The sequence below is a fragment of the Limanda limanda genome, chromosome 10 (genome assembly GCF_963576545.1).
Source record: "Limanda limanda chromosome 10, fLimLim1.1, whole genome shotgun sequence".
Taxonomy (NCBI): domain Eukaryota; kingdom Metazoa; phylum Chordata; class Actinopteri; order Pleuronectiformes; family Pleuronectidae; genus Limanda; species Limanda limanda.
In genome coordinates, this window is record NC_083645.1 from 18,858,325 (window position 1) to 18,873,654 (window position 15,330).

Genomic DNA, 15,330 nt, shown 5'->3' on the forward strand with positions numbered 1-15,330 from the left:
TCTTGTTTACACTCAAAGTCTTGGATACACGAGCAGTTTATATTTCAGCATCAACCTCAAAAACCTAATGTGAGATTTACATTCACTTTAAACATCATTTTAAATGCTCAGAAAACATCCAGGTGTCAAGAGACGTAACAGATTAATAATCAAAGCTGGTGTGTATGAGCAGCAGTTTATTCTAGATTCCAGTAGCGCACTGAAAAGGCTTCTCTCATGTAAAGATGCACAGAATCCTGGATTAGATTAGACTAATGTTACATTGTTTCCATGTTAGTATCCAACACCCTGTCACTAATACAAGCTGCAGTTATGTATTTGTCGATAAATGATTGAAGCTATAGTGCATATTGAGTTGAAATGACCCCTAAACTGTCCACTTGATCCTTGCAAACTGAAAGTCTAAACTGTCAGTTCTGGTGTAATCCCACTTGTTAACACCGTGATATTCTGCACATCTGACGGTGCAGCTCACAGCTTCTTGGCACAGTCGGGGCAGTGGATGTGATCCCCGCTGATCACGAAGCGCTTGTTGGCCAGAGTCAGGCTGCACCTCTTGCAGTTGAAGCAGTAATCGTGCCAAGAGTAGCCCTCGTAGTTCACCACGTTGGTGCCGTGGCCGAATCCTGCAGAGACCAGAGGAAGAGACCAGAGGAAGAAACCCGTCAGAACGCAGCCGCTCATATTTCGTTTAGAAAGCAATGTCCGAACTGTGAGCACACACCGATCTGCACTCAAGGCAAATGTGCACGCTTAATTTGCAAGTTTGAATTTGACTGTGTTATGAAATTCAAGATGTTTGCTTGGATGGCTGGAAGAAAAAATTGTGGTTATACTAAATCTGTCATCTGTCATACACAATTCCTAGATTCTCTCTCAGAGTTTTCATCCTGACTTGTATTTGATGTTTTTATATTGTGGTCTTTATTTAAACGTACTTTATTTAGACTTTCCTCTCTTACTCTATATTCTCTATGGCTGATGCTCTTATTGCATTGATGAGCTGACGTTTTCTTCTTAACAAATAAAACTTGGAACTCAAGCTTGAAATAATTGTGTTATAATAGGGAGAGTACACATTTTCTTCAAGGTATAATTAATATGATAAAAAAATAAAACAAAGAAATAATCACTTAAAATCCTCAGAAACTTTTCAGTTTGCTGAATTAAAAGCTTGGCTGTTGAAAAATGTCACAGCTGATTATTAATTCAACAGTGTTTCTCTTGTCAGGGAAATATTCAAAGTTACAGACGTATAAATAAAACAATACTAGATCTTGTTTTTTCTGCTGTGAGACACTGAAGCTGTTTGATGATGTACTGTATCATCTGTGGGAGATGCAGCTCATCCTCCATAATATGGCTACAGTGCATCATGAGTCAGTCCAGATTATTAGATCATAATGTGTCAGAGGTCTATAATCATACAGGAAACCATGAGAAGAGGAAAACACACTAAAAAATAGCTGCACCACAGTTTTCTCATTCATCTCTCCTGACCTGTGATGGGGTTCTTGCAGCCGTGGCACTTCTTGGCCACGTCGGTCTTGTAGCAGTCCACGCAGTAGACGCTCTCCTCATGGGAGGTGAAGCGGACTCCTGCCAGAGATTTGCGGCAGGTGCGGCACACGAAGCAGTCGGAGTGCCAGGGCTGGTCCTGGTAGCTGATCCCCCCAGAGGTGATGGGCTAAAGAAGGAGACACCTTGATCATGAGCTCAAACACAACACAGCCGGACGTTTATTTACTGTTGTAAAAAGAACAGTACACGGTGACTTCACAACAATAAAACGCTAACAATGATGCCGTCGGAGCTCGTACCTGCTTGCAGTGGAAGCATTTCTTGGCAAACTTCTTGTCATGGCAGGGGGCGCAGTAGATGTCGTCGCCCTTGGTCAGGAAACTCTGTGTGCGGATTGGCTGCTTGCAGTCGAAGCAGGTGAAGCATTCCTCGTGCCACACCTTCTTCTTGTACTCCACGTTCTGGGATCCTGGAAACAGAATAAAAACCATTTGAGCTTAATGTCATTGGAATTTTTACATATCCGCACACAGCATTTCTGTTTTAGTATATTTTAGAATAATTAAATTCTTCACTCTCTAACAATATATATTGTGTTCAAGCTTGTTCCATCTATTTTTATTGACGCGTAATGATTTCATTTAATTTTCTTCTTTTCTTTTTTTTTTCGAACATTTAAATAAATAAGAGAGAAATTATACAAACAAGTGGAAACAATTTAAAAATTATTATATATATATTTATTTATACACATATACAAATACAAATCTTTTTATACTGAGTGACATTTTCAAACACGACACTATATTTTTATTATGCACCTTTACAACAAATGCTGATTCCTACAGATTTATTGTTGATTTAATCTGTATCTTTGGAAGCTTGGAGATCTTAACTAGAATGTAAAATAAAGGTCTAAACAAAGTTTGTATAGTCACATTATTATTTTATAATGAGTGACCCACCAGTAGGTCATTTGAAACGGATACTGACTGGTTGAATATCCTTGGAGCTTGAGGGCAACTGTAATAATAACCTTTGTGTAGCACGAGATTCAGTTACAGTGTTTTATATAGAGCAGAACAATACCAGGCAAAGGAGCAGGTGTGGGAAAAATTGTTTTGTGTTGTTGAAAACATTCTGTATGGATATAGAAAACTTAAAAACTCGTTATAGCTGAAGCCTTGAATTGAGTTTGATGGTTCACTGACTCGGAATAGAGGCAATGGTGACACTTTCAACCCCATTTCTCACCCTGAATGTCTCTTCCTGTTCCTTCTAACTAGAGTGGGTGCGATCTCCTGTGTGATCTGAGGTTCAAAAGTCATGCTGAATTGTAGATCATTCAAAAAAGACTCAAAAGTACTTTCTACAGTATTCTGCGAGTAAACTTTGCAATATGAAGAATTCTAAGCACAGTTTGGTAGATTTGTGTGTCTTCTGGTTGGGGAAGCTGGAGATCATGGGTAAAATGCATCGTTCAGCCATGTTTCAGCTCAGTGAGTGGGACTCCGAAGTCTAGAGATTGACAGGCTTGGTTTTTTCTCTACATGAAAAGAACTAGTCACCATGTGTGGCTGCAGAGGGCGCTGTTGCTCAGTAAAAGTCACATAGTATTGCTTTAAGCCCCTTATGGTGGTTTCAAGTGTTGTCATGTTATTTATTAATATAAATAAATAAATGAAACTCTGCGTTTGTATCACATTTAGTTGAAACTATTGAACAAAAACGTATTGCTATTAAAATATAAATACTGGGGAAGTAAGATTTTACCCAGCTGAGGCCCTGACAGTCCAAAATATGAAAACAAATACATAAATCTCCAAACTGCTCAAACTTCAGCAAAAGGTTGTGTGCACATGTCAGGTAATAAACCAGTGGAGAAAATATGTGTTAGGGGCATTAAGAATAAAGTATGACAGTGAGCACACCCACCTGGCATGACCACCTTGTAGCAGCCCTGGCACCGGTTCCCATCCTCCCGGGAGCTACACTTGCCACACATGATCTTGCCATCGTCCCGAGCGTTGAACTGCTCGCTGGCCAGCGGCTTGTAGCACTTGGCGCAGCGGAAACAGTCCTCGTGCCAGTGGCGGTTCTTGTGGTGCAGCTCCTGAATGCAGAGGGTAAGAGCAGGGTGAGCAGAGGTGCCCTCGACTGAATCCTCATGCAGACCCAATCAATTAAAGTGGGGTTTGTTTGCTCGTCCTGTGAACTCAGGCTCATGTTACAGTGCAGTGGATGAGCCAGAAAGGACTTAGAGAGTAAGATGCTGGAAATGTCATGGAAAGTGTTGTATTTAAGCCCCATTTGTAGAAACAATATAGGTATTTATATATTTTTTACACATTTTTAAACAGGCTACTGCTGGAAGACGGACAATTTGTGTAACTGTTAAAGGCTGATTGCTCATACAAACACACACACAAACACACACACACACACACACACACACACTTACATGCTCATGCCCCAACAACCTATGAGGACATTACATTGACTTCCTCTAGCCTCATCCGTTACTTGCCTATAACCCTTACCTTAACCTTTCTTAATCTTATCCTTAACCTTAATCTTCAGCTTAAACGTAAACTTATTTTTAACCATAGCCTCATCTTGTTTTCACTGTTAAATCTAATGCTCTACATTGTGGGGACTTGCTTTTAGTCCCCATAATGTAGTGTTTTACCAGGGTCCCCACAACACCAGTAATACCTGAACCACACATACACACACTTATTCTCTTGTTGTTTATCTTGACAACATGTTAGTGTTTCTTATGGTAAACCACAAGTAAATTATACAATAAATAAGGACTGAATTTCACTCAACTGCTTCATCTTCATACTCTTCTTAGAAATTATAGTTTATATGTTTTCTAGTGTGTGTGTGTGTGTTTTCTGTTTTTGCACTTTTCGCGGGCCTGCACATTTCTGATATAAAATATTCACCATCCTGTAAAGCACTTCGCGACTACTAACTGTGAAAAGTGCTGTTATAATGAATGTTTAACATAATTTTTTGGATCATATTTTATCCTATATTTATACATTTTGTTTGTATTTATTAGTGACTTCTTCTGTAATTTTCATTAATATGTTTTTTTCAGATGCTTCAGGCTGGTTCCTGTGTCACTCATGTATCTTTTCTCGACACCTCACACACCTTGGAGTCCGCACCGATGGGGCGCTTGCACTCTGCGCAGGTGTTGGCACAGAGCTTGTCGAAGCACTTGGGGCAGACGTGTTTCTCGTCCTTCTTCACGTACTTCTTCCCGTGCAGGTTATCACGGCAGTAGTAGCAGTCGAAGCGGTCGGTCATGGTGGAGCTGGCGTAACTCCGGGGAGCTGTGGAGACACAGGACACCGTCACACACTTAGGCCTCCATCACTGGTGAGTTTCCATCAGACGCCAGATGGGGGCAGTGTCGCCTCTTTGTACAACCAGTGAACGAACCAAGTCAGAGCTTCAAGGTCCCACACAACAACAATGATGAATGTATTCTAATTATGCAGTGGAGTGCCTAAAACAATGTGAATTCAAAGTGCTTTGCAATGCAGAAAAAAGTTATAGGAATTAGGAGCAAAAAGGAAATTTAAATCAGCACAAATCCCATATATTTGTGGCTGTTGTTTGGTGAACAGGCAATTAATGCCCAAGGCTGTAAGTAAACTTTATATCTCACTTCTGCCTATTACAATGCAAAACAACAGTATTATGCAGGAAGTTGATTATACTTTGTGTTTTTCCTGTAGAGTCACAGGGAGGTGCGGCTCTTGCAGCAGCATACCACAGTGATGAAGTATATCAAAAAGCAGCACACAGTCGTCTGCGTATTTTCTGGCCACTGGACTTTTTTTATCAAGTTCTCTCTGGAAAACTGAGTGCATATTTATAGACTGTCTGGCTTATTCCCTTCCAACTCCCCCTCCATCACCACCTGAGAGACCTCCCTTGCTCAGTCCGGCCCACACAAGCTCTCTTTAGGCCAGGTCAGCATATTGGCTCCTTGGTGTAAGCACTGAAAACTGAGTTGCCTTTTTTCGCTCCTTCATTCATCAACATTCCTGCGTCTCCATCACAGCCGGTCTCTGCTGGGAGCCGACTGAGTAGTTTCCTGGAACAACTGTGCACAGGGTGGAGCGTGTGGCCACATTAAACTTCATCTACATCACTTTAAAGCCTCTGTCACAGGACAGCGGGTGAACCTCAGCGAAAGTGATTTATCCAGCGCGACTGATATCGATTTAAATCCGGTCGGGACAACAGGAGTGATGGAGGGAAACAATCGGTGGAATGGCATTTGGTCCTCGTAACCATAGGAACAAGGAAAATATTTACAAAAGGGGACTGGGGCTATTTAAGTGGGATGTGCTCCACAGCCGTGTGATAGATATGAGGTTCCCTATGTGTGGTATGTGCCCCTGGTGTGTGTGTGGACTGATAGATGAGAGGAGAATATATATGTGCAGCTGTGCAGCAGGGATAAAGACTAGACTGAGCCCCTGACACACCCCAGCTCAGCTCGCCCATTAGTGGCAGAACCTGGCCGGCCCAACCTAGTCAATCTCCTCAAATCACCTTTGCCGTACTTGATTCCTATAAGCAGAGAGCTATTTTAGACTTGGACCCTCTAAAGTCCACTGACCTTCCAGGGGGCACAAATGGAGGGGGATGCCGAGTGATGACTACTGGAACTAAGCAGCTATTGTGGCTTCAGTTGAGATTTGTGTGGTACTTTAATCTTTTGTCACAAGCAACAGGACAGCTGCCGCCTGTCAAGCGACCTGGTATGTACTGCTGCTCGGCTGCCATGGTCCCTTCAGAGACGAGTCAGAAAGGTCAGAGTGAGACCAGATTTGAGAGGTGAGTCAGAGACATGATAAGAGCGGATCAAAGTCAGGACGAGCCAGAGAGCGTATCGGTCCAAATCCACAGGCACAGTTTAGAAACGTTCTGTTCTCTGACACTTTGAAAAACAACAGCAGGTTCTGTTGAAAGACAGTCTCCTGCAAAATCAGGTCATTTTTTACATAATCACATCTCGTTATTATGGTGCATTGGAGAACAAATTCATCAATTACAGCAACACTTTAAAAGCACAATGTGAAACCTGGAACAGGAAGTTCTGTATCAGAACATGCGTCAAGAAATGAAAAATGGAAGAGAGGTCGAAACACAGTTATTCTCATCATTTAAATTCAGAAAAGCTTTAAATAACTTTTTGGTTCAATACTTTTACTTAAAACTAAATACTCCTCAAATCCATGTGTTCAATTAAAAATAATAATTTCAATAAATAACATGATATGGTTTAGTTTTCCTACAAATAAAAAAAACAACATAAAACATACATCTTTAGCAGTAGATCAATAAACTGCCCCTCAAGCTAAACACACCATTTCTAAGCCGTGGTACATATGACTCGAAAAATGATTTTCTTAGCTTTAAAAATGTCAAAAATTTGCCGATATACTGTTTTTAGTAGCCAATGGTCAAAAGTTAAGCATCCATTTATAAACTTGGTTTAAATTTAAGAGAATTTCTTAAGTACACAGGCTTTAGATTTTGCACCTGATTACAAGAAGTGCACTCGATAACTTTACTAGCATCCTGTGCCGTCACCATCTTTCCTTATTTTACCTGTGTGCTTGTAGAAAGACATGTTTGCTTCCCGTCAGGAGGAAAAGAAGAAGAAGAAGAAGAGAAAGATGACACAAGGACAGGAGAAGACAGTAGCATCCACAGGAGGTAAAACCCCCAGACCATACGTCCCAGTTAGTTATGGGGGGCTGTATATACCCCTCTGTGACACACACAAACACACCCCTTGGCCCCACGTCCAAATCCAACCTTCGGCCCCTCCGGTCCTTTTTAGGGTATGAAGATCAGAGGGGATCAGAGGGATGCTGAGGGAATAGATTAGGTGATGGAGGATGGATTCCACTGCTGTAAGATCACAGGTCAAAAAATGAAACACAGCGATGAAGGATAACAGATACTCCCACTGCCCCGACATCAAAAGCTGTGTCGGTGCTCGGGAACATGTACATATGAAAGGTCGGATCATTTAACATCATAAGTCAAAGGGATGAGTCACAGGAGGAGCAGCGGGATGTTACTGACCGAGCTGAGGAGAGACAGAGTATTGTAGAGGGTTGTGTGAGTATCCTCTTCTTCATTCCTGTGTGTGTTTTCATATTTACAACCATCACATGTCTCAGATAAAGGGAAAACCTGAACTATAAAGTCCGCCAGAGAAGATTATATTAGAAGAAGGGAACATCCAGTGCATTCCTGAAGGAAACACAAAAAGACAGAGGGAAAAACACAATCTGTCTCCTAAGAACAATTCTCTTCTGAGATACAACAACTGGGCTTTTTTTAGGCTCATTTTCTGCAAGTTTATAGTGAACAGCTGAATTCTATGTGATCTTATTTAACTGGGCAGCTTACAGGGTCATGATGGGAGCTCTGGAGCTTTAAAATCCTCCTTAAAAGCACAGGTATTTTTATATGTGATTAAAACTGTAACAACATGTGTTTAGGCCACTTTGGGTGAAGCAGAAACAAATTACGAACATTTCATTTACGTATCGTCACCGTTTAAGTGGATGTGGTGAACCTGGCAGGGAAAGATTTCCCACACTCTCATCCGGACCACATACACAGAATGACGGCACTCGGGGAGTCTGCTCCTGTTTGACATATCTGGGCCAAAACAAAACCGTATATCATCCACATGTGCCAAAGGTGGCCCGACCTTGTTTTGTGCTATTCGGGCCGATGTTCATCATTTAACACATGGTTCACTTTGGGTTCACATCAAGATTGCACCACACGTTTGTGGGTCTGGCTCTTTAGCTGCTATATGCTCCTTTATGTTGACTGTGTCTGTTTGCCTGTGGGAGCTGAGCGGGAATTGTATGAATTTTTAGCTTTTTTCACTGCAGAAATATAGGAGACCAGAAGATTCCAAGGGAGAGGCGGGAGAGAATCAAAACAATAAAGTTGCACGCTATAAAAACCAAAACTAATGAAATGAGAGATGTTAAATGGCTGAGGGGGGGAGGCTGCAGAGTCAGATGATAACAGCATGTGTCACTGTGGCTGATACTAAACACACAGTCATCTGATTCATAGTTAATATAATGTTGATTGTAGTGATTCAAATTCAAATATTACAGAGCACACAATCATTATCATTATCTCTCCTGCAGTTCAGCAAATGAGTCTCTTGTTTACTCTGACTAATTTTGGTCTTTAGTGAGTGCAAATACAGAAATGTAGAAATGAGCCCAGGAGCCTCGAAAGACGGGAAATAAATCCACTGTTTAGATAAACTCACTGACCTCAGTTAGAGCCTAAATAACCATCTTCATATTTTATCAACAATATGAATCAATACAGCGAGCCAGCCTGTGTACGTGCTCACTAATTTAAAGGCATCTGGTGGTAGTTACAGATTTAATTCGGTCCATTACACTGGAACACAACATTACATCTGTCCCCTTTTATCATCTGTCACCCAATTACACTGAACCCACAAAGACTAATTAATGTGCAGGAAGGCGCCATGACTCCCGGCCCACAGAAAGACCTCCACAACAGATGAACGGCTCTGTGTCACATCGGGAAATGTCTTCAAATTCTCCTTTGACATTACAGTGAGTAGTATTTCATTGCAACCAAAGAAGGTTTCTGGTTTGATTCCCAGTTTGCCCGGGGATTTTCTGTGTGGAGTTTGCATGCCCTCCTTGTGTCTATGTGGACTCCTCTCACAGGGTTAATTTGAGGCTCTAAATTGATGTGAATGTGAGCGTAAATGGTTATGTTGGCCTTGTTATACACTGTCGATCGCCCAGTGTCAGCTGGGATTGGCACCAGCGACCCTCAAGACCCTAAAAGGATAAGCGGTAGATGGCTGAATACCTCCACCCCTTCAGTTTCATGTAGTAGAAGATATGGTACTTTTCTACTCAGTTTTATCGTCTGATACTTCCTTTATCTTCGTTCGCGTGTTTAACCCTCACTTCCTTATATTTGCCAAATATAAAGTGTAGAGTTTAAAGAGGAAATGAAGAAGATTTCCTGTTTTGTGTTTCATATGAACTCCGACAAACGTCCAGAGGTGAAATGATAAAATCAAGAAACGCTTGTGTAATCTACTTCCTGTACCCAACACTTATCGAAAACAAAAGTTATCAGCATTTTCACCTGTCCGACATGTTTGCTTCTCTGCTCCACTTATTTCAACAGTCTCCTGTGGGGATCTTATTACAGTGAGAGTCCATTAAGCAGCATTGTGGTGCCCTCCTCTCCACCTGCTGTCTGCGAAGCCTCGCTCATAACAGAACCAAAATAACTCCTGATCATCTAAAACAATAAACAAAGAGAATCTGGGCTGATTATGTTGCTGGTGATGTGGAAAAAGGCTATAAATGCTATAAAAGGCCCTCGTCGCCACTCATACTCTTTCTCTCTCTCTCTCTCTCTTTCTCTCTCTCTCTCTCTCTCTTTCATACAGCTTATGCCTTTGAATCTCACCCTATCATGAAATGCCATGAATTGTTTGGTAGGTGTTGCTGCTTGGCCACAAGCCCGCCATCTCTCTCTGTCTCTACAGTTTTGGCAGCACAGAGAAACAGGAACTCTGACTTGTACTTCTTGAACAAGAGAGCAACACACCTCAGAATGAGTGGAACAAGCAGCCACCGTCCTGTCACTGTCACTGTGTGTGTGTGTGTGTGTGTGTGTGTGTGTGTGTGTGTGTGTGTGTGTGTATGTGTGTGAGTGTGTGTGTGTCTGAGCGCTCGCTTCTCAATGCGACCTCTTGCCCCTGGACGTCCATGTGTCTCTGTCAGCCTCCAAATCTAGTTAGTGGGCAGACAGAGCAATGACAGACTGAGCCACACCATCACTGTCAGGGGAACAATGACTCACCATGCACACACACACATACACACAGACACACACACACAGACACATGCACACACACACACACACACACACATAAAACGAAATACCTAACCCTTACCCTAATCTAAACCTAATTTGAACCCTGCCCCTATAGAGCCAAGTGTTAATCCTCTATAAGGTTGATGCTCAAAATGGTCCTAACGAAGTACAAGAACACACACACACAGACAAACACAGGAGAACACAGCAACAAGATGTGCAGTGTCACATAGTTGTGATACAACACAAACACAAGTGCAGTGAGCAGCTGAGGAAATCAGGGTGTAGCTGCACGACCCAGACACACTGAGGTCAAGCATGTGAAGACAAAAGACCACAGCAGCACCTCTATTGGAACAGTTACACTCCTGGCCAGAGGATATGACTTGGACAGGAGTGTTGCTAACACACCCACACACACACAGACACACACATAAAGCACTCTGAGATAAAGCCCTCGCTTTAAGCCTGCAGCAATTCAGCTCTCACATGACCCGAGCCTCCCAACACTGAGCAATATGTTACAGGGTAGAAGAAAACCCTTTGTGGGCCTGACTCTGGGCTGGAGATCTCAGTGAGACACACGTACATCATCATAAAATAACAGTTCTTCATGCAGAGTTCACGTCAGGTTTTATCTCAACACTTGCATCACTCTCAGAGTCAGTGTGATAGCAAGTTAAGTTTTCTGTTTGTACATAGAAATTCTTTTTTTTTTAAATAAATGAAATACATCATTTTTATCTCAGTGCTTTTATCCTCGTGTCATGGGGCCAGCAGACAACACTTAACAGTCAGTTACATAACTGTGGACTTATTGATATTTCTTTCTCTGTTAGACTGAGCTTGGACAATTTGACCATAGCATTCCACTCTAAGTACAAGTTTGAGGTACTTCATTATGGATTTTAACTTTATTCTCATTCATGTTAATAGTTTAATACTTCATAAAAGGACATATTGTGCTAAATTACTCCCTGACAGTGATCTGACAGTTACTGTTTTACTCTCTTACAGTTTTCTGACGATTCTAGTTTTTTACAGTTATTTTGCATGATTACTATATTAAAAATCCATAGACATTACGGACAAAATGACAACTTCCTAAAAGTGAAGCCAAATCATCTTGATTGCCTCCTGGTGGTTGGGCTGCAGTATAAGTCATACGCCCCTTCTCCTCCATGTTAGATGGAGGATTTCCATGAAATAAATCCAAATACATTTTACTTCCTGATACTTTAAAATGTTTACCTGGGCAATAATTGAATGCAGCATTAGTACTTATTACTACTAATTAAATGTCCACGCAGGTAATGGTTCTTTCACTTGTGGATCTGGAATCTTCTTCCATAACTGCATGAAGTCATGAGCACACAGACTTCTTTTCTTACACAAAGCATCCAGCTCTCTTTCCCTCTCCCTACTTGTTGTGGTTATTGCATCTTCCTCATCTCTCATTTCTTTCTCTCTTTCATCCTCTTTTACTCACAAAGTAATCGTGTGATTTTCAGCTGCAGCTTTCCTCTGGCTGAGGGGGAGCAACCAGCAGTTTGACGTCCACAACAGAGGATATTGCCCCGGCTTACACTCCGCTCAGCCCACACACACACAAATAAGCAGCATTGCCTATTTAGGAGTGTTGAGCTGGTGAGTGTGTTTCATCAACTCTCTTTCCTCCCTCTCTCTCTTTTACTCTCTCTATTTGTAGGAATAAAATAAATGTTGAAACTCTTTTCTCAACAAACGCGTGTCCCTGCCTGAACAAACTGCAGCCACCAGATTTCCCAGTGGCCTCAGTGTGGCAGGCACATCCTGCTGGTGGTGGTCTGATGGAGAGGAGACCTCACAGGCTCAGACACACAGCATCACTGAGGATGGATATGAATTATACATCACATGAATAGCAGGCTTTATGAATGAATGATCTGTGACTATTGGGTTTGCAGAGAACTTTGGTGCAGATTTTACATGAATATTAAAAATGATAAAAGACTTTGAAGATGCACATTATAGTCTTTAAAAAGGAGATGTATAAAGAGCTGCCTGCAAAAAGAAGTTAGTCACTAAAGAAAGAGCTGTGGTTTCAAGTTGAATGTGGGTTTAATTTATGACCCAGTGAACTTATAAAGTGTTTTATGGGTTCTAAAGGATGGTGAAGTCATGGTGAAGTCATATGGAGCCACAAGAGGTCCAGTGTGCCAGGGAAACAACCGTAACCTGATGGTCTCTTTAATGACATCATGGGTTTGGTTTGGCAGCTGCCCAAACCGAAGGCAGAAAACGGTGAGCTGACGTGTGATTTTACAGTTTCACACGGCGACTTTGGTGTTGAGCTGTTCAGTGCACAGACACCAGCATCACTGCAGGACGATGATATCCCTACACTTCAGATCGGCTGCAGCCTGCAGCCAGTACGGCCTGTTGTGTTGGACTGATTTACACGGTTTGGTTTACATTAAGACTTTACGAGGGATGGATTTTTTTAAATATGAGGGTAAAGTAAACAGCGTAGCACAGTCATGAAGTGATGTGGAATCAGACACATTTTTTACATCTTAGGGGCTGAGCCATAAAACCAATAAACTAAATCAATAATTATTGCAATGTAGTTTTCATCAACAGCAACATCACAAAAATGAAATATTTGCCGATGTATTGTTTATGCATTGGACAAACACATTAAGGAGGTTTAACACATAATTGATTTGCCTCAGATTTGTAAAATACTTTGCTGTTTTTCAATCCCTTGTCATTCTCTGATCGTGTAGGAGATTTTTTTCAATCTTTAAACCTAAAAGAAATAATCACGTGAAATTTATGGTGATAAATTATGTACTGATGTACATCTTGATATCATTTTTTCAAACATAAAACCCAGCTCTAAATCTGATGTTTCATTATTAGGTTACATAAACTATTAGAGACACAATATCTGCCTCCCGCAGGTGTGCAAGCTTATACTGATGATGATAATGATTAGTTTTATTTTGTTAATTTCGCTCGGATCATATTGTTTGATATGAAAGAAAGAAATCTAGCTGTACCATAAAGTTCTACATTCAAATAGTAGATTTTTATAGTTGTATATTAGGCCTGTATTACTTTATCATTATGTTCGATGCATTATAATGTTTGGTTCTTCCTAATATGTGCAATAATTAAAATAATTATAGTTTATCCCTGAAATATAGAGTTTCAAAGTTCAAGGACATATTTAGTGATGAAGACAGAAATGGATCCAACACGTGCCATCGCGTTACCATGGAAAGCGCATCAGCCAATCACGCATCTGCTCTAACGGTTTTTAAGTGAACCAAATATCCTCCTCCTGTTTGACTTCTGCTGTCGCGCTACCTGAGGTGAACACAGGTTCTAAAACCCCGCTGTGGTTCAGACTCACCTCTCTCTCTCTCTCTCTCAGATGAAGTGTCTCTCTCCCTCCAGCAGCTGTGCGTCCTGCGCGTTTGGCCGAGAGGTGAAGTCTGAGGAGGCATCGCAGCTTTAAAGGACAGAGGGAGCAGAGAGAGAGAGAGGGGGGGGACGGGGGGGGGACGGGACACGAGCCAAACCCCTGTACGCTCATATAAACAATGACCTCAACCAGGAATTTACGAGATCTCGCAGCAAAAGTTCTCATTGGCCCTGAAGTAAATTAAAATGTATTTTCTTTTTTTTGTAGCACCAGGAATGGAAAACTACCTTGTTGATGGGAGTAGATCTGCAGAGGGTTCCCCTATTTAGTTATTACTCGAATTTCTGGCTTTAATCCTGTATTTCAGTTATTTACAAAAATATGGATTGTTTTGTCCTCCCACTTCTGTATTGGCCTCATCTTCTCCTTCTTTGGTAATGAAAAGAAGGAATTACACCAAGATGACTCAATCTTCACCCAAAGTAAACACTCGCAGCCTGTAAATTGAAAAAGTTAATCCGCCACAAGTCCTTGATTAAATGGCCAGAGTGTGGTCCTGTTATGTAACACAGATGCTTTTAAATAAAGTGTGTCGTTGAGACTAAACAGATATTTGCATCATTGTTTGAACTCCATCCAGAGTGTCTCCATCGGCACAGATAAACACAAGTCGCTCAGCCTGAGGTGAGAGTGTGGATGTGCTGTTAGTGCAGCCGGGGGTGGGGGGGGTATGTGTGGAGGTGTTGTATCGTCAGGAGGTCAAGTCTGTTGTGTTTCGAGGTCTCAGGGTTACTCAAACGTCAGGGTCAAAATGTGACGACTAGTCTTTACCTCATACATCTGCACATGGATCCACTTTAAATAAGCCCTCAGCTGGTAAGTCATCCTCTCACTGTAAACATGAGATTCCTCTGTTGGTAAGATCACTGAGACGCTATTACATGAGATCAGTGTTGATGAGAGCCACAGGTTCCCTCCGGGTATTTCCTTCTGTCGTGAACATCAGATCTGCAGATGTTTTACGTTTCACATCTGCAATAGCAAGGGCAGGTTTTCCCTTTATGAGAACAGCATTTCACTAACACACAAGAAGCTTATATATGAACTATATGAAAATCTAACGTGCATCACCTACATTAAGATTCATCTTTCAGTAAATAAGTAAAAAAAAGTAAAGAAATAACACTTTTTGGTTGTATGCCTGATGGCTGAATATTATTTTTTGAGGTCACTGTGACCTTTGACCGGTGAAATCTAATCAAACTTGAGACATCACATTAAAGAGGCCAAAAACAGGGTTTGTGAGGTCACAGTGACATTGACCTTTAACCTTGGAACACCCAAAACTAATCAGGTCATGTGTAAGTACCAAGTGATAGTTTGTACCAAATTTGAAGACATTCCCCTTCAGGGTTCTTGAGAAATCATGTTCACAACAC

The 15,330-nt window shown here is 41.4% G+C and overlaps 1 protein-coding gene across 1 annotated transcript; it reads right to left on the bottom strand.

The window, feature by feature from the left end:
- Positions 1–14: 14 nt before the first annotated feature.
- On the bottom strand, positions 15–13,943 carry fhl1a (four and a half LIM domains 1a). Its single transcript, XM_061079843.1, has 6 exons — positions 13,880–13,943; positions 4,687–4,868; positions 3,457–3,634; positions 1,821–1,990; positions 1,501–1,687; positions 15–626 (listed from the first exon to the last, which is right to left on the bottom strand). The coding sequence occupies exons 2-6, from the start codon at positions 4,840–4,842 to the stop codon at positions 472–474; spliced, it is 846 nt and encodes a 281-aa protein (XP_060935826.1). The 5' UTR covers positions 4,843–4,868; positions 13,880–13,943; the 3' UTR covers positions 15–471.
- Positions 13,944–15,330: the final 1,387 nt, after the last annotated feature.